We start from the raw sequence: 19,554 nt of genomic DNA, 5'->3' as shown, positions 1-19,554 counted from the left end.
GCGCCCTTATGAACATTGATCGTGTCATTATAGGTCACATGACCCCGTGTGAAAGCGAACTGCCCCCTGATTTAGAATCGACCCGTCTGTGTCTCTGAGGCTCCACCTCAACTTCGCCCATCAAAGAGATTTTAATATCTCCACGGCGGCCGTGATGAGGGGGGAAGGTTATTCACTTTTCAAACAATCCCCTCGCCTCACCATTTACATTCGAGAAAAGAGCCAGTCGATGGCGCCGAATTGACATTCGGGGAGTCGCTTCCGCAGCTTTTCTCAGCACAGTCTTCATTATCATTCCAAAACTGGCCAGATTCTCATCACCCTGCCCAAGGGTTAACTGAACATACTTTCATAGAAAGGCACATATTTTGAGCACGTACTTGATTAACATGCAACCGATATCTCAAAATGTAATTTATGTTCAGGTTTTCCAGGGTTAGAATATAAAACCTGTATTGCATAGTTTTTTATTTATCGAGTGGTACATTAGAAATGGAAAAACGATAAAAGTGGGCGGTGTGACAATGAGCAGTGGTCGTATTGGAACGTCTGCAGCCTGTAATTAATGCAACTTTAATGAAAATGCTGCCATTTCTCATTGGAATCTTTGTCCTGGTGCTTCACTGCCCCCTGGTGGCAGAAGAGCTTTTACTCAAGTGAGAATAATTATCTATTTTTTCCTCCCAGACCCATAAAACTCATGCATGAAAGGACCTGGTGACTGCAGTTCTTTATGATAATGTGATGATTTACATTTAAAATCAATTCATCAGAAAAATAAAGATGATTGTTTAAATGTCTTTTGTCTCCTGCCTTATTTGTGTGAATATTTGAAATGAATAGAAAAGTGTGTAATACAATCCTCCACCAAAAAAAAAAAAAACACACACACACACACATCTTCTACCGACAAGATTTTTATAATTAAAATAAATCAGCAGTGACATAAAAATGAACAATGCAATTGGTGGCAAATTTTATTCACATCTCTGGTATGAGTTTTTCGCAGTGCGTTACTGTACAAAAATAGATCCATATATTTTACACATGGTTAGAACAAACACAACCTTCAGTAATCATTAAAAGCAGCAGCTGCAGCAGCTCCAGCGCCGTGTGACACGTGATTCCAGATCAGGGGAACGAATGGACGTTGGACCAGATTTACCCAAAGAACTGAACCACAAGGACAGGACGGGTAGCAACTCGTCTAGACTCGTTCATTTTCCATGCACGCTCTATCCTGTTACTTGGGCTCTGGCAGCCATGACCCTATCCAGGGACGCTGGGAGCAGGGCGGGGCACGTAAACTCCGCCCACAAAAGGTCAGAGCCAGGTTTGAAACTCAGACCCGGGGGCATGTGTGAGGTCACCTTGCCAACCACCACGCCACCATGTGGCCCTTATCTAGATTATATATACATATAGACACACACACAGGAGGAGACATCCAGCCAGTCCTCATGACCCCTGACCTTGGGTTCAAACTGACCGCCACAATCTCCAGTGTGGACCCTCCGGTCCTCCGCAAAAACACCATCGGCAGGAGGAAGAACGAACAATTTGGCAAATCGTTTATCCGAAACACATGTTGTGCCATTTTAAAAACCCACGTATAAAGACATTAAAATAATAATCTACTCTGCAAAACATATTTTAGAATTTTGCCTGTTTTCCTACGAAAATCTTATTGCTGTGAACTGGCTGCTTTTAACGGACTTTTAAAAATCTGTTCTGCATGAGGTAACTCTGGCCGTTTTTTGGGGGGGGGGCGAGCCCAATAGGCGATGTGTGTGTGGACGTCAAAATGGGCCAATCGAAACGAAGCTGAGCATGTACAGCTGTCCAGCTGCTCTGCGGTCCTACCACGAGACGACGGGCAGTTTGGAAGAAACACAGTGAAGCAGGACATCTAGTGCAAAACTTCATCATGGGGAGGATAACAGGCCGTTTCAAACTTCCCGGCCGTAGTGTGACCCCAATTGGTGGAGACCGGCCTTGTGCAAGAGCCGGTAGTAGAAGAAGAAATATTCGTCTGTAAGCCACCTCAACCTTTGGACATTTTGTCAAAATGAAGGTAGAAAACGCATATAATCTAAACACAAAATGCAAACTGGCTGGTTGGCGTCCTGCACGGTTAAGCTGGTCATCGTCTTAACCAGACCGTTGGCTTTTCCAAAAGGAGAAGAAGAAGAAGAAGAAGAAGAAGAAGAAGAAGAAGAAGAAGAAGAAGAAGAGCTCAGAAGAAAAGGCATTTAAAATATGAAACGATCTGATCAAAGCAAAAAAAAATAAAAATAAATAAAAGGACACCTGAAGGACACCGTGGCGGCTGAAAAAATATAAAGGCTTCACTTCGGTCACCAGCTCATGAAACTGTGATAATCATAGTGAAGAAAAAACACATTATGAGACAACACACACACACACACACACACACACAGTTAAAAAGAGCAGGCAGGAGATCCAGCCTCCATCACTGATAAAAACACCTACCCATCACACACACACACATACAATGGACTGGAATGTGTACCATGAGCCCACTGGCCCCTCCCTCCCATCTGACAGGAATGATTGACCAATCGTGGCGGAGTGCCGTAAGGACAGGGGAGGGAGAGAGAGAGAGAGAGAGAGAGAGACAGGAAGTGTGCCTTTAACCCAGGTCCCTGCAGTCACCGTGGAACCCACGGGGCGGGGCTCCGGGCTTTGTGGCCACTCCCCCGCTGGCTGTTAGGTCTCGGTTGTGCCCGTGGTCATGATCTTCATGTACTGAGTGAAGATCGCCTCGAAGGCCTCGTCCCTGTGGATCATCGCGCCGAACACCAGCGGCTGAGCGAGGGGAGAAAGAAGCGTTAAAAGAAGCCGTCCACCTTCAGACGCGGCGCGTGTCCGAGCGGCCGCACCTTCTGCGTGGAGGGCGTGGCGATGGATATTCCCATCCCTGATCCCGGTAGCACGGACAGGACTTTATACTGGAAGGAGGCAGATGGCAGCGTTAACGCGCGGAGGAGGCGAGCGGCGCGGGGTGGCGGGGAGGAGCCCGTACCTTCTGAATGTCCGTAATGTCGGCCAGCTTGATCACCTTGTTCTTCTTGGAGGAGCCGGATCTGGAGCTGGAGCTCTCAAAACACAGGAAGCTACGGGCGGCACCACACGCAGCGTCGGTTACAACATCCAATTAACACTGATCAATTATCACTTTTACTGGTTTTATTGATCACACTACAGCCGTATTCAGGGGGGGTCGTTCAAGTCCCTTGTACGGTGGTACTGAGTAGGATTGTGCAACGACAATAAGGTCTTTAAACACAACATGCGAAACACTTTTTACCAAAATCTCCAAAACAAATTTACAAGCAGTGAAACGTACGGAAAGGACGGGTACCACATGACCGATCATTTCTCTCGCGTGAGCCCGAGCCAAAATTTACATTTACATCTACAGCATTTACCAGACGCCCTTATCCAGAGCGACTTACAGTCAGTAGTTACAGGGACAGTCCCCCCCTGGAGACACTCAGGGTTAAGTGTCCTGCTCAGGGACATGATAGTAATAAGTGGGATTTGAACCCGGGTCTTCTGGTTCACAGGCGAGTGTGTTACCCGCTAGGCTACTAGCATCATATGGTAAACATTTGTCTCGGACCAAGATTTACAGCTCTATAACGCACCAAATTGTGCTTGAGGTCAATTAATTCTTAAGACTAAAGCTTGATATAATGGGAGGTAGCAGCCTAGTGGGTAGAAGACCCAGGTTCAAACCCCACTCACTACCATCGTGTCCCTGAGCAAGACACTTAACCCTGAGTGTCTCCAGGGGGGGGGACTGTCCCTGTCACTACTGACTGTAAGTCGCTCTGGACAAGGACGTCTGGTAAATAATGTAAATGTTTGAAATCAAGTGTGGGAAAGAGGGTCGCTGGAGGCTTCCCGCACTTCGAATGGGGCGACATTATACGTGAACCGCGGGTCCGTCACTTTTGCGCCGCTTGTGGCAGAAAGCCGAAACGTTTTCCAGTTTCTGAGCAAACGCCGGCCAGTCCAACCCATACGTGCAAATTTCCTGCATGTGAACATCAACATGAACATCGATGGGCTGGAGAAACGACGACTGCTCGCCGCTCCCGTGCTCCCTGCACGGCAAAAACACGCCCACTTCTGCACCGTGTGCGGAGTTTCCTCGCTTCACCGCACCTTTCATATCCAAAACTAGAATGGACGATTGAGTAGGTCGAGAAGGACCTGCAGGACCTGAACTCACTTCTCGGTGACGTAGAGGACGCCGTTGCGGATGTAGTCTGTGGGCATCTTCCGGTCCCTGTTGATCAGACAGCACCTCCACCCGTTCTCACACACTGCAACACAGACGCGGTGTAGACGGCGTTACCGGCGCGAAGACGTTGGGACGGGACCGACTCGCTGGCACAGTCACCTGCGAGCGGACGCTCGTTCTCGGGCAGGCTGAAGACCTCGTGGAACGCCCCTTTCTTGGTGCCGTGCAGCCGGCTGCTCTCCTCCTCCCGACTGGCGCCGCAGGGCGCGGTGGCCAGGCTGCTGCGGGACACCACCGGCTGGACCTGCAAACCAGACCAGCGTCAGCTTTTTACACTTTCACCCACGATGCTCAGAACCCCGGGAGAACGTCCACCAAACACCAGAGGAAGGGCGTGGTCTACTTTTGGAGTCGGACTCCCCCTCATGCTGGTGTCTCTTCTTCGTCTCACCGAAGTGGCCAAATACACAGGAACCGAGAAGGAACCAAACATCTACGCCTGATCTGGTCCAGCTAGAGTGATGAAACTAAGACACGTCTACGGCGGCAGCTACGGGGATCTCCTCGTCCCTGACAGCGCCCGGCGCTTGTCTGTGACAGACGATGCGAAATGCCACCGGCGAGTGAGAACGTCAGGAGCGTGACGCTGGCCGGTCTGGAGCATTTTCATCAGTCTGCACGCAGATAAACACAAGGCCACTCACACACACACACACACACACACACACACACACACTCAGTAACTGATGCGAAGAACGGGCGTGTCTACTGGAGGAAACCGTCCCCTACCTTCTCACAGGCAGACAGCTGGGCGAGAGAGAGAGTAGAAAAAGTGTGACGGTCACTACACACGGAGTAAAACCCGCCACCGCACCCCCCACAATTCTGATCATATAGTAAAACGCTGGTAAATATCACCTCTGTTAAATCGGGACTCTATTAAAAACCTCTATTAAATCGGGACATGAATAGACGGCCTTTAATAAATCAGTTTCCTGACGTGGGTGACGTCACTAATAATCACGCCATCGTCAGAATTTACAGAAACAGGAAGTGGCTGCGGCCTCCAGGAGAGGAACTTTAATGACAACGTTTGAAAGGGGGAGGAGCCTGTGTGCATGATTGACAGCTCTCACATCCTGTCAATACGTGACAACGCCCTGGTGCAGCGCGCCGTCCACCTCCTCCCTTTCTCTTCCGTGTCCCTCCGTTCGGTATCGGGGCCACGCCCAGTAGTGGCGCAAGCTTATTCATGTAAACCCCGGCTGTTTAGGGGCGTGCCTCCCTGGGAACTCACCCGTCGGGACACGGGGACGCTGCTGCGCTCCTTCAGCTGCGGGTCGGTGGGCAGGTTGTTCCAGACGATGTACGGCGTGTCGTATTTGTCCCGCAGCTTGGGGCAGCTCTTGAAGAGGAAGTCGATGATGAAGAATTTGATGCCGGCGTACAGGCCTGCGGGGAAAGTTTTTATTTTCCCTTCGCAGTCCTCACATGGAGCTTAATTATTTTGCCGCCGGGGAGAACCATTTCTGATCTGATTATTCCGCTGCCATCTGTGTGTGTGTGTGTGTGTGTGTGTGTGTGTGTGTGTGTGTGTGGAGAATCTTACCGATAATGAAACCCACGAGTTTATAGGGAAGGACGCAGGAGGAGATGAAAGCCACCCACAGCGCAATATAGAGCTTCTGAGTGATCTCCGGCTGCACCCACATGAACAAACTGAAACACACACACACACACACACACACACACATTTGCATACAAGACTATTAGAACCCTGCAACAGAAACCCACACAAACTGTACAACGTGGCTTTAAAAATCACACACTCGGACCATAAAGGGGAAAAAATGACAGAAAATGAACAAGAGCCTGAAACTTACTTTTTGATCTTCTCTAAAACGTCGGCCATCTTACCAAACAGGTTCTGGGGACAGCGCACACATTTCGAAGAGTGAGGAGACTTTCAGGCCGATGCGGAACAGAATGGGACAGAGCGGACGGTAAAACGGTACCTGCGCTTTCTGCGCAACGTCGAGGACCAGCTGGAACTTCTCGGACACGGTCAGGTCCTCCTTCGGCGGCTCCTGCACAGCACAGGGGACAGAATGGGGTCACGTCCTGTCCTAACCCAGCCGAGCAGGCCTCGCCGTCCTACCTCGGGCTCGGAAACCTCGGGCACGATGCTCCACTGGATCCGCCAGCCTCTGGGGGGGGAAATGAAATTGCGGAACACGGTACGCTGGGGTCACGTTGGGGTCACGTTGGGCTCGGAGACTCACCTCGCGATCAGGTAGTTCAGGGACAGCCTCAGAATGGCCAGGAACAGGAGCATTGGGATGGCCCAGCCGTGCCACGCGGCGTTCATGTAAACCTGGCGACACAGGAAGCCAGGTGTCAGTTCCGGAATGGCGGCGCCGGGCCGGCGGGGGCGGTCGGGGACTCACGATGAAGGCGATCGCCGACGTGTACACCGAGTGCCAGCTGGATAAGGCGGAGAGGTTCCTCAGGAAGTTGGTGACGGGTCTGGCGCCGCGCTCTGGACACACAGAACCCCCCGACCCATGACCAGCCTGCACTGGGGCGCGGCCGGTTTCATGACACATGATCGATCGGGATCATTTATTCCTTTTACTCCGAATCTGTTGCCAAATTTGCAGGGTGGTAGTAGCCTAGCGGGTAACACACTCGCCTATGAACCAGAAGACCCAGGTTCAAATCCCACTTACTACCATCGTGTCCCTGAGCAAGACACTTAACCCTGAGTGTCTCCAGGGGGACTGTCCCTGTAAATACTGATTGTAAGTCGCTCTGGATAAGAGTGTCTGATAAATGCTGTAAATGTAAATGTAAATGCAATCAGCCGGCATGGAGTGAGAGACGACATCAATTCTGGTCGTTTTGCAGTGTGGGAAGCGATTTAGTTTTAGTAAATGAAATGAATTTAATGAAGCGACGTGACTGTACTCACTGAGACGCCTCATGTTTTCTGTTAGCCTGAAAAAAGAAGAAAGCTTCTTAAAAAAAGGTCTTTACTTCTCATCAAACAGTAAACATCTCTTCATATTTCGAATTTGTCTCCACGTGCTGCTGAATGCAGCATCAGATGCAGAACTGGACCACAGCGCAGTATTGTTTCTAATAAAAACAATTTATAAAACGTTTCTTCTTATTTGTCTGACGGTCCTGGTCTCAGCCGCATCATACAACACCAGTAGGTGGCGCCAAACTAAACGCTTTGTATTGAAATACATATATAATGCCTAATAATTAAATCAATTTCTGCCACTTTTCTATTTCAGTTGGGCATCTGTTAAAAGTGGCCACCGCATTCCCACTGTGTGTGCCAATGTCTGCTGACCACAAGAGCTCAGACGTGCTCTGTGTAAACACCTTTGACCTCTCACCTCTTAGCACTTAGGGGCTCCTCGGCCTCCATGGTGTTCTCTTCTGGCTGGAAGCGAAAGTCCTCCACGTAGACGCCAAACCTGTTGTGCAGCCACTTCTGAACCTGCGAGAAGCGAGTCTCGTTCTGTTTCTCTGCCGGGGAGGACGGGAGGACAGTGTGTGTGAGTGTGTGTGTGTGTGAGTGTGTGAGTGTGTCACACTGAGAGGAACTGCTGATACCATTAAGGACCCATTAACCCAATTACAGTTGGTTCTGCCTCTTGTCCTGTCCTACCCACAGCCCCCAATTCAGAAGACACACACACACACACACACACACACACACACACACACTGCCTGATCTGTCCTACATTAAAAATTTAGCCCAGTGCCTAAAATAACACCTGCGGTTGGGAAAGTGAATGCGGGGAACAATCTTCTGCGACCCACCTAGCAGGCCACTGATTCCAGATCAGCAAGGGAACCAACGCCCTGCAACCGAGCCCGTACCTGTGCCGTTGGCCGAGGGCGGCGTCCTGTGCGGAGGCTGCGGAGGGGAATCTTCCAACCTGGAAACAACATCAGCGTTGTAGTACGTTGCAAAGCATCCCATAATTCAGCACCAGACTCTGAGGGCAAACGGGCCAGTTGCGGGAAGGTTTCGCAGGGAAGGAATCAGCGATCAAAAACACAAAATACCTTCTCTGGTCTCACAATTCGATTCCATTATCGACGCGTCCCACCAAGTTTTCTACACGACTTCACATCATGTTGAGATGAGAGTCAAGGCCTCGTTCACACGGACGGTCACACCGCACCACCGCGCCAAGGAAAAAGGGGGCTTTGCAGGCCCCTCATAATTAGAGCTCGGGATTAAGGCGAAATTCGGACTTTCTTCACCGTATTTACAGGCTGACGGGATTAGGATGCAAATCGCGGTTTATCCAACAAGCGTCACACGCGCAGCCGAACCCGACACTTCCTGTAAAATGACCGCCGCTTTACACGCGCAGCCGAACCCGTACTGTGTGTGTTTTACAGGGTCTGACATGCGTTCCATTTACATTTACAGCGTTTACCAGACGCGCTTATCCAGAGCACCTTATAGTCAGTAGTTACAGGGACAGTCCCCCCCTGGAGACACTCAGGGTTAAGCGTCCTGCTCAGGGACACGATGGTAGTAAGTGGGGTTCGAACCTGGGTCTTCTGGTTCATAGGCGAGAGTGTAACCCCACTAGGCTACTAACACCCTTATTCTCATTTTTATCTTGAAAACAGGTCAGCTCTACCCCTAATACTCAAAATATTAATAACAGTACAACTGCTCAATATTTTGCAGGAGAACCGGGGTGCCGGACGACCTCTGGTGACCCCGAATCTCCAACGTGGGCAGCAAGCGTGTGTGGACCCGGACTCAGCCGCTCACCTGGACTTGAGAACTTCGTTCATCTTCTGCTCCAGGTCCAGACGTCGCCCCCTCTCCTTCTCCAGCTCCTGCTTCAGCATGTCGACGCTGGTCTCCTCCCGCAGCTTCCTCAGCTCTTCCTCTGTGAAGCGCCAGGTAACAGAGATTACCCATGGTGCCCTCCTGTGTGCCAGTCACGTTTCATGTCCCGAGCTGCAGACACATTCTTTCAGACGTTTTTAAGTTTTGGATATTTTCAGGGTGACGACCTGTGACCTCAGGCTGTATGTGATTCTGGATGAGGAATCACATACATATGAGCACAGTTCTCGCTCGGACCGGACCTGGTACGGAACAGACGTCAGTCTGCGGTTCAGAACCTTAACGGGCATGAAATGATACAAACAGAAAAACAGTCCACCAGACATAAACCTTGAAAGGTCAGAACATCCTGTCATGTATTCCAGGACAGGCCATATACTAAAAAGTATATAACTGAGCCCGAAATCGGCCAATCAGAATCGGCGGTGGGACTGAAGGTCCCCCATCGGCGCCATACTGGCGCTTTGCTTCCCAGGCCCTAAGCAGCTTACGGATCCTCGGTCCAACTCCCTGACCCCTTCTTTCTGAGGAACGCCAGTAAACCTATTAGAGGCGGAGCCAAACGCTGAGGGGTGGTCGTCACGGCATCTGCCGGGAGAGAGCAGGGCGTGGCTTTCGGGCCGCGAATGTGTAATTGCTTTCGAAATGGTCGGCTGCACACACTTGCTAGTTACATCAGAGGCATTATGGGAAAGAGGGTTGTGGGCGTGGCCGGTCTGGCCTCGGGTTACCATGTTATAGAATCCAGAGAGCCAGGTTACCACACCGCACGGAGCAGCTCTGTTCCTCCAGAACATTCCGTCAGGCCAGCATCGGCCAGATCTGATACAGAGTGAATGGGAAAGATGTGGTCATGTGACCAGGTGATCCGCCACTTTAAAACTGCATGACTGGGGCACAAAGCAAGATCCCGTCCAAGCTCAATGTGTCCCGTCTGACGTGGATTATCTGGTCACCCTGAGCTCTGGTCACCTGTTTCCATGAAAACGCTGGGTCTCTCATTCTCCAGTAACCCAGCAGGGGCTAACCCAGTCACATGAGGGACTATCAGTAACACAGTAACCCACAAAAATGCACGGCAGGTGCTTCAGTCCTGACATTTTCATTAATAACAGAAATAATGAGCAGTGATGATGTCTTCATGAATGATGCAAACTAGGCGTGTCAGAAAATATCGATACAGCAAGATATCGCAATATTTTAGATGGTGATACTGTATCGATACAGGGACATCAAATATCGATATTTTCATATACAAATTTAGTCCACCGGGTGGTGCTGTCGAGCATTTTCTTTAGTGAGGTCAGTAGAGATACAACCCATTTACATTTACATTTACATTTACGGCATTTGGCAGACGCCCTTATCCAGAGCGACTTACAACGTGCTTTCAAGTTATGAGCACACAACCCCCACTCCTGTAGGTGGCGCTGTACAGCCGGGTACTTTGAATTTAAAGTTTTAAAGTTTAAAGTGAAGCGTTTGTCACATGTGATACACAGCAGCACAGCACAAAGTGCACACAGTGAAATTTGTCCTCTGCATTTAAACCTGAGTGAGCAGTGGGCGGCCATGATAGGCGCCCGGGGAGCAGTGTGTGGGGACGGTGCTTTTGCTCAGTGGCACCTTGGCAGATCGTGATTCGAACCGGCAACCTTCTGATTACGGGGCCGCTTCCTTAACCGCTAGGCCATCACTGGCACTGCCTGGCGTCTCTGGCAGAGTGAAATTGCAAAATATGACAGACCGATCACAGCATCTTGTATTTGAGCTTCGTTTTTACATTTTCTGTGAATATGTACAGTATCACGATATATCGTGATATTATCGTATCGTGACACATATCCTATCTTGAGAGCTTTGCCAACACACACCTCTAGTGACAACTGTCACAGGCCGACCTGGACCCTTCTCCATGGCACAAGATGGCACATGCAAGCGCAGGTGGACTTTTTCCTAAAGTGCCATGACTACATTAGACTCTTGGGTTTCGATGAAAAATTGATTCCAGACTCCATAGATCTTCCGTTATTATGAGCCATTCTGACTGATTTATTACCCATCCATATTTTATATCCATAGATGCATAGGAAATGAATGTTTTGGTCACAAAAATAAAAATGTTATTGAAAATATACCTTATTTTTGCTGTTAAACGTTGATCTAGACGTAAATGCATTAAACCCAATAAGAAATACAGCAAACCGCAAATTAAAGTGTCTAGTCCCAATCAGTCCATACTGAAATGGAGATGGAGAAATATGAATATGAAATGGTAGCGATTTACTCGCCTGTGCATAAAAGTAAAAATTCTGAGCTGCACCACAGCAGTCAGGACATTTGAATATTCAAACGAGACGCAAATCACCACGGAAACCACTGTTGATAAGGGTGTCCCGAAGACCCACGGGCTTGTGCTGCAGCGGCAGTCAGACACTCACCAGGGGTCCCACTGAGCTGCAGGTCCAGGCTGCGCCCCTCCATGATGGACGCTCCAACACAGCTGGCCGGCAGACGCGGTCACGGCAGGACCCTGCACTGCCGCTGCCGGCATGGCGACCCCACAGGGCCCCCGACTCCAGGGGGGTTTACCCAGAGCGGGATAATGCGCATTGAGGAATGTTCCTGAGCAGGATCACTACAAAGAGCCCTTTATTCGCGTCTTTTCCTTTTTCTATTTACATTGTGGCAGGTGCAGCACTGAAAATGACGAATGTAAAAAAAAAAAAGAAAATGTGCACCAAGGATCTACGAATTAGTAATCGGGCATAAAAAGTTAAGCCCCGACCCAAACAGACGAGTGCAGCTTTTAAAAGCCCGGCTTTCTTTGTGCGTTAGACTAACAGGGAAGGGAAACGTGCGGTGAAATGAGCGGGTTTAAAACATTTCCTACGCATGGATGGATATAAAATTATAAACTGTAATAAATCTTCAGCGGAAGGTGGAATGTGGGTAATAAGTCAATAATAAAGGGTGGTAGGGTGGTAGTAGCACACTCGCCTGTGGCAGTGGTGGCCTAGCGGTTAAGGAAGCGGCCCCGTAATCAGAAGGTTGCCGGTTTGAAAGTGCCACTGAGCAAAGCACCGTCCCCACACACTGCTCCCCGGGCGCCGGTCATGGCTGCCCACTGCTCACTCAGGGTGATGGGTTAAATGCAGAGGACAAATTTCACTGTGTGCACTGTGTGCTGTGCTGCTGTGTATCACATGTGACAATCACTTCACTTTTTTTTTTTTCTTTTTGTGAACCAGAAGGCCTAGGTTCAAACCCCACTTTCTACCATCGTGTCCCTGAGCAGGACACTTAAAGAACGGAGGGAAATGGAGGAGATGGACGCGGTGCTACACTTTGGCTACACCACATTGACAGGAGGAGGATTAAATCCACCAGAATATGGAAGTAGGGGGTGTGACCGCTCTCAATCATGCACACATGCCCCTCCCCATTTTTGAAAGTCCATCTTCTGGGAGTCACGCCAAGAAGAAGGTCTGGACGGGCAGTTAGTTCCTCCTCTAGAACATACAGATAACCAGCAAGCAGACTACCATGTGGGAGGAGAACTTGGTGTAACGTTGCATTGCAGCAGCTGGATGAGGGCACCTACGGCAGGTTGGAAAAGCCAGCAAGGCTCAGAAGACGTAAACAAAGGGAATTATGCTACGTAAGAGCGCCACATGTTCCAGCTAATAATAACCCCTAAATCCCTGCAAACATGGCCGCGGGCGGCTACGTCGGTAAAGCTGCTGATCTTCTGCTGGAGCTCCAAGCGTGGATCGGCAGCTCTGACTGCCACTGTAACCGTGCAGACATATAACTCGCTCGTGTCCTTCTGCACAACATTAGGAGGATTCGTCCATTTTAATCAACACAGGCCACTCGGGTACTCGTCCAATCTCTGGTCATCTCCAAACTACCCGTAATTCCTGGCTGGTCCTCCTCTCCTGCTGATCCAGAACGCTCCAGCACTGCCCCACTGGTGCCACCATCTCTCAACTGGCTCCGGTTGCTGTTTTTTACTGTGCAATAATTCACCCCGATCCCGCAGCAGAGTCATCTTCAGGAGACGGTCCTGGACTTTCTCGCTCATCCTGATGCCTTCTTCACAACACTTGAACTTCTCTGCTTGGACGTTTTTGATGATGTGATAAACGGTTGATTTGGGTGCAAATCTTACTAGCAGCAACAGCCTCGCCTGTGAAGGACTTTTTATGTAACACAATGATGTCAGAACGTGTTTCCTTGCAAGTAACCATGGTTACACACTTATTCTTATTTTATTTTTTTCTTGTCTGTCTCTCGGTGTCTCTGTGCACTTGTTGGATGTCCTATACAACATACATTGCATGTACGTTGTTCCCCTCTGTGCAGATGTGGCATAAGCAATTTCCTTCGGGATCAATGACGTTTTCTGATTCTGATTCTTTTACTGCAGTCGTGGCCAAAGGTTTTGAGAAAGACACAAAAACTGGTGTTGACAACGTTTGCTTCGGTGCTGTTAGACCTTTTTGTCCGTTGTTTCTGTGGTGGACTCAAGTATAATTACAAGCATGAGATAGGTTTCAAAGGCTTTTATTAACAATTACATCGAGTTCATGCAAAGAGTCAATATTTGCAGTATTGGCCCTGACAGGCTGTCAATCAACTTCTGGGCCAAATCCTGACTGACGGCGACCCGTTCCTACATATTCAGAACTTGGAGTTTGTCAGAATTTGTGGATTTCTGTTTGTCCACCCGCCTCTTGAGGATTGACCACAAGTTCTCGATTAAGGGAGTTTCCTGTCCATGGACCCACAATTTTAACATTTTGTTCCCCGAGCCACTTATAAAACGGTGCTCCATCATGTTGGAAAAGGCATCGTTCTTCACCAGACTGTTCTTGGACGGTTGGGAGAAGTTGCTGTTGGAGGATGTTCTGGTACCGTTCTTTATTCATGGCCGTGTTCTTGGGTAAAATTGTGAGTGAGGCCACTGGCTTGGTGGAGGAGCAGCCCCACACATGAATGGTCTCAGGGTGCTTTACTGTCGGCACGAGACAGGACTGATGGTGGCGTCACCTTTTCTTCTCCGGAGAAAAGGACTTTACTCCAGTCCTCAGCAGTCCAATCCCTGTACTTCCAGCAGAATATCAGTCTGTCCTTGTTGTTTTTCTTGGAGGAAAGTGGCTTCTTTGTGGTCCTTCTTGACACCAGGCCGTCCTCCAGAAGTCTTCTCCTCACTGTAGGTGCAGATGCCCTCACACCTGTCTGCTACCATTCCTGACCGAGTACAAAAATGCTCTTCGAGTGTTAAAGGCTGCCGAAGCCTGATCTAGACTCTTCTCGGTCTTGGAGACTAGGTGGTTCGAGCAGCTGATTACGCATATTTCATTAAAAAAAGTTGGCTTATTAATGGTATTTACAGATCAGGTCCTGGTGAAGGGATTTCAGTGACGGACATTTCGAAATGCTGCCAACTGGGTCATTTATCGTTGAACACATAATTCTGTTTCCATAATTTGCCTCAGCTCTATCTTTTGTGTAAAACGCTTGTAAAATGGGTGGAACTCCTTCTTTTATTTCACCTTGGACTGGATCATGGTGGTCTGACAAATCAGGGAAAAACCAACTGTAGATAATGGTTTGATGACCCGCCAAAGAACCATGCTTGCCCAACCCATATGACGTGAGGTTCCACCCACCGACCCCCCCACCACGCCACGACAGTCTGACCCCGCCTGTCCAGCCAGCCATCAACAAGGTGTGTGTGTGTGTGTGTGTGTGTGTGTGCGTGTGTGAGACTCACACTTACGTAGAAAGTGCTTCTCCAGTAAGGCAATTTCCAGATGACCTTTCACCTCGTTCAAGCGCTCCGTCTCACTCCTCTGAAAGTCCTGGATGGCTGCAGCCATGCTTCCAGGTCCTGTACCAGCCTAAACAGACGCATGGCCATGCAAGATATCAGTGAAGTGAAGTGATTGTCACATGTGATACACAGCAGCACAGCACACGGTGCACACAGTGAAATTTGTCCTCTGCATTTAACCCATCACCCTTGGTGAACAGTGGGCAGCCATGACAGGTGTCTGGGGAGCAGTGTTTGGAGCAGCAGTTTGCTTTGCTCAGTGGCACCTTGGCAGCAACCTTCTGATTATGGGGCCGCTTCCTTAACCGCTAGGCAACCACTGCCCCCCCCCCCAGATATAAGCACACACACACACACACAAACACACACACTTAAAGGCAGACCATAAAACGAAGAAATCCACATGCGGGAACAGAAGAGGTGGGATTTCCTGCCCCACGCAGCTGCAGAGTCACGTTCCGCGGAGGGAGAGAGGAGGGAAGGAATCTGCGGCGCCCCTTTAAGAGCCCGATTCACCGCAGCTCACACACACCGCAGTGACGCCCTCTGCAGCGGCTCCACATGCGACCGAGGCCGGCGTGAATGCCCACATTAAGACATATTTTGGCTACTCACCCACGCCCCCAGCGAATTCTACAGCAGTCCAGCCTATTTTTGGGGGCGCCTGGGCTTAAGCGCGTCCAGAGCGGGGAACAAATGGCACGGGGAGACGGGGTGGGCGGGAGAGAAGGAGGGCAGCTCATCGCCTCTGCTCTCTGCCAGGGAGGGGGCAGGAACAGGAACCATCGTGGGTCCCGCAGAAGGAACTTAATCATCTTATTTAGCGAACATACAATTATTAGAGATTCGACCTCTTCGTTTTGTGCAATAAAAAGCGATAAAATCACCGAGCTCCGCAATTGCGAAGCGTTGGCCTGGCGGGTAAGGGGGTGGATCCCGTAACGGGGCTCGAATCCCGGTTAAATGCAGGGGACACATTTCATTGGCCGTCAATCATGTGGCTACATCTGACACTGGCACTTTTTATACAGAATAACTTCAAAAACGCTGCTGTTCACACATCACCCACGATTCCAGGCTCCGTTACCATGGCAACATGCAGAGCATCCTAAATTTCCCTTCTATTCCACAATCCAAAAAAAAAAAAAAAAAAAACACGTCACCAGGCCACGGCACCCAAGGAGGACGTTCCGCCTGTGTGAACGAGTTCTGAAAGCGCCGGGTTCCAGGCTGTAGGGTGGCGTTACAGGCGAACCCACCTTCTTTGAAATGGTTCCGCGTTTTATATGAAGGGGAACCTGCAGCGCGCGATCATACTCGAAACGTCAGCAGCACCTGAACGATCCGCCTGAAGCTGGGTGGTAGTAGCCTAGTGGGTAACACACTCGCCTATGAACCAGAAGACCCGGGTTCAACTCCCACTTACTACCATTGTGTCCCTGAGCAAGACACTTAACCCTAAATTGCTCCAGGGAGACTGTCCCTGTAACTACTGATTGTAAGTCGCTCTGGATAAGGGCGTCTGATAAATGCTGTAAAAATGTAAAAAATGTAAAATGAAGCTATTATGACATTTTAAAAACCTGATTATCTGTCTGGTCATATGAAACGAAGCCACTTTTCGTATGAGCCCAGAACGACGGCTTCTACGTGATTAAAGTGACACCCTCTCAGGGTCTGTGTTACTGCTGAAGCTGCGGCCTGGAGAAGAGGAAGTATCCAGAGCGCCTTACAGTCAGTAGTGACAGGGACAGTCCCCCCCCTGGAGACACTCAGGGTTAAGTGTCTTGCTCAGGGACACGGTGGTAGTAAGCGGGGTTTGAACCCGGGTCTTCTGGTCCCGCTAGGCTACCACCACCCTATATTCGCTGTATTTGACGCATAAATAACAGTTCTGGCGTCGCGGCTTCCTGAGGAGCGAGGAGCGTAGATGAGGGCCGCCTCCTCCGCACCGATCTCACCGGCCCACGCGGAGACGGCATCAGTCTCGGAACGCCTCTGCCCGCGGGCCCGGCTCGCGGCAACGTCCATAATTACGCAATACGACTCCGGCGGCCCTCAATCATGCTGCCATGCAGGAAACCTGCTTCCTCTGGTGCGGTGGCAGTTTTTTGTCACCTAAATCAGCAACATGAATTCATTTATTACATTTCACCTACATAAAATGTAAATATGTATAAATGTATAATATTTAAAAAAATTTTGGGGAAGAACTTAGTTAAGGAATTACTTCATAGATGATCTTTTGCTGGACTATTGAAGCCACCCGCTTGGTATGATGTGTAAAGGTCGAGATGTATCTGATGGTGACCTGGCGTCACGAAGGTCACCACGCCAATGAAGGCTCATGAAAGATTCAGAGCGACATAAAGGGCCGGCCGGAGCGGAAACACTCACAGGGTCTCGTGTGTCCAGGTCCATGTCTCGGAGGGAGAAGCGCGGCTTCAGCAGGACGTCGTCGCTGCACTCGCTGTCCGACACCGTGGGAGAATCGGCCAGGTCCAGGAACTCATCTCTCCTCGGGCCTCGGAACCGGATTTTGTCCAGGCGCTTTAGCATGTTCGTGTTTAACTTAACATGGTGAACGGCAAACCTGCGGGCAGCAAACAAAAAAGAAAAAGAGACTTTACCATATAATGGTAATTAGGACCACTGTTACAGAGCAACAGATCAATGGTGGTAGTAGTCTAGCGGGTTACACACTCGCCTATGAACCAGAAGACTCAGGTTCAAATCCCACTTACTACCATCGTGTCCCTGAGCAAGACACTTAACCCTGAGTGGGGGGGACTGTCCCTGTCACTACTGATTGTAAGTCTCTCTGGATAAGCGCGTCTGGTAAATGCTGTAGAAAAATGTACATTTTGCAGATTTGGGTTCAGGGAATTACAGTAGGTAAATGTAGGGGACATGATTTAAAAGGCTGCGTTGTCTCTGCTGTTTTAACCTGTCCACGGTATGATTTGACGTTTGGGGCGGGATTAAGATGTTCGCCCCGCCCCCTAATCCTCAGATTACGCCGCAGTTCACACCCTTCAGGGACACATGAGGGACACAAGACGCCCGTCGCCGCCCGGGGACCGTTGTGTTAAAATAAACGACTCGCTTTGATCCCTCCGGAGCATCTCGAACCGGCGTTCCGGATTCAACGAGGGCGACACGTGTCGAACCGGCGCCGCCCGCAGTGGCCAATCAGAACGCAGCCCGAACCGGAACGGGCCAATCAGCGCACGGCACCAAAATCACGGGGCGGGGGCGGACGACCCCGACCGCTTTAATTGACGCGGTGACAGTTCGGTCATTATAACAGACGTGACGACACTACGCCGCAGGGACAAATGGGAACTATTTCAAGATTATTAAATAAGCGGCCGTGCGCGACGCCGTCGCGACGAGCCGGACTGCGCCTCACCCGCGGCGGGAGTCGTGGCGAAGTTTCATGGACGCCGGGCGGTCACCCTCCGCGCCGCGCAGCTCCTCCTGTTGATGTCGCCCAGCGGCAGGAACCGGACCGGACCAGGTCTCCGCTCTTAAAGGGGCCGCCAGATCTCGCGAGAGCGCCTCGTCTTCGCACCCACGACGCCGCTCGTAACCACGCGTGTCCAGGAGCACTTTATACCGTCATGGAAATACATCCAAATCCGAATTAGGACGAATGTAGTCCGTCTGCGGCTGAATAGTGGACAGAGGAGGCGCGTCTCCGGCCGTGTAAGGTGGTGTAAGATGGTCCAGGAGGAAGGTTCCGCACCAGGCCCTTCAGTCAACAGCAACTCGCGTCTGGAGTGGTCCAGTTCCACGAGAGATGTGGTTTTATTCTGGTCCCCGGAGTCCAACAGGTGGCGCGTTTCCCGGCTTCTCCACTGGGGGGCGCCGCTTTGCTCATTAAAGTACCTTCATTAAAGTACCTCATTAAAGTAACTTCACTAACACTGAAGAACTGAAAGAAAGTGGAGTGACGGTGCACTCTGTGAAATTTGTCCTCTGTATTTAACCATCACCCTGAGTGAGCAGTGGGCAGCCATGACAGGCGCCCGGGGAGCAGGGATTCGAACCGGCAACCTTCTGATTACGGGGTCGCCTCCTTAACCGCTAGGCCACCCCAGTCCAGCATTTCCATGGAACTGTGGCATGATATGTGTAGAAGAAGGGACTCTGTAGATCATTATTTCACAGAGAGAACGACCGATACCCAGATCTTCTAGAACAGGTCTACATATCTGTATTATTACCGCTTTCACTTTTTAATCAGGTTCGTCTCCCTGAAGAACTTTCTCTTCTGACCATGTAACCAGATCACAACACACGATGGAACCTGAATGGCAGGTTTTATTCTGGAAAATCCTCTGTACTTAAGATCTGTAATAAAGTGACTGATCACGCGGAAGTTTTTTATTTACAAGGGTGGTAGTAGCCTAGCGGGTAACACACTCGCCTGTGAACCAGAAGACCCAGGTTCAAACCCCACTTACTACCATCGTGTCCCTGAGCAGGACACTTAACCCTGAGTGTCTCCAGGGGAGGACTGTCCCTGTAACTACTGACTGT

At 50.1% G+C, this 19,554-nt stretch overlaps 1 protein-coding gene across 3 annotated transcripts; it reads right to left on the bottom strand.

Annotated features, from left to right (window-relative positions):
- Window positions 1–901: 901 nt before the first annotated feature.
- gramd4a (GRAM domain containing 4a) lies at window positions 902–18,818 on the bottom strand. 3 transcript variants are annotated; one of them, XM_028955325.1, is made up of 20 exons: window positions 18,422–18,818; window positions 17,407–17,602; window positions 14,956–15,076; window positions 9,087–9,207; window positions 8,171–8,229; window positions 7,681–7,813; window positions 7,245–7,270; window positions 6,721–6,812; window positions 6,556–6,647; window positions 6,432–6,480; window positions 6,289–6,360; window positions 6,157–6,200; window positions 5,883–5,992; window positions 5,571–5,725; window positions 5,063–5,080; window positions 4,433–4,577; window positions 4,262–4,355; window positions 3,047–3,137; window positions 2,904–2,972; window positions 902–2,829 (listed from the first exon to the last, which is right to left on the bottom strand). In XM_028955325.1, the coding sequence occupies exons 1-20, from the start codon at window positions 18,448–18,450 to the stop codon at window positions 2,731–2,733; spliced, it is 1,815 nt and encodes a 604-aa protein (XP_028811158.1). In that variant the 5' UTR covers window positions 18,451–18,818; the 3' UTR covers window positions 902–2,730. The 3 variants fall into 3 exon arrangements, with proteins under 3 accessions (XP_028811158.1, XP_028811159.1, XP_028811160.1); XM_028955326.1 differs by lacking the exon at window positions 5,063–5,080 and having other exon boundaries at window positions 18,422–18,817; XM_028955327.1 differs by lacking the exons at window positions 17,407–17,602; window positions 18,422–18,818 and adding an exon at window positions 15,625–15,751.
- Between the last annotated feature and the right edge of the window lie 736 nt (window positions 18,819–19,554).

This window comes from Denticeps clupeoides, chromosome 15, assembly GCF_900700375.1.
Source record: "Denticeps clupeoides chromosome 15, fDenClu1.1, whole genome shotgun sequence".
Lineage (NCBI taxonomy): Eukaryota > Metazoa > Chordata > Actinopteri > Clupeiformes > Denticipitidae > Denticeps > Denticeps clupeoides.
This window is presented reverse-complemented; position numbering and strand designations above follow the sequence as displayed.

Bases quoted from the DNA above. Each gene is read 5' to 3' on its own strand.
- gramd4a (XM_028955325.1), bottom strand. From the start codon at position 18,450: ATGAAACTTCGCCACGACTCCCGCCGCGG. The intron at 8,230-9,086 runs GTGAGCGGCTGA...TGTTGTTTCCAG, and splicing joins AACGAAGTTCTCAAGTCCAG to GTTGGAAGATTCCCCTCCGC. The intron at 6,648-6,720 runs GTGAGTCCCCGA...CTGTGTCGCCAG, and splicing joins CGTCGGCGATCGCCTTCATC to GTTTACATGAACGCCGCGTG.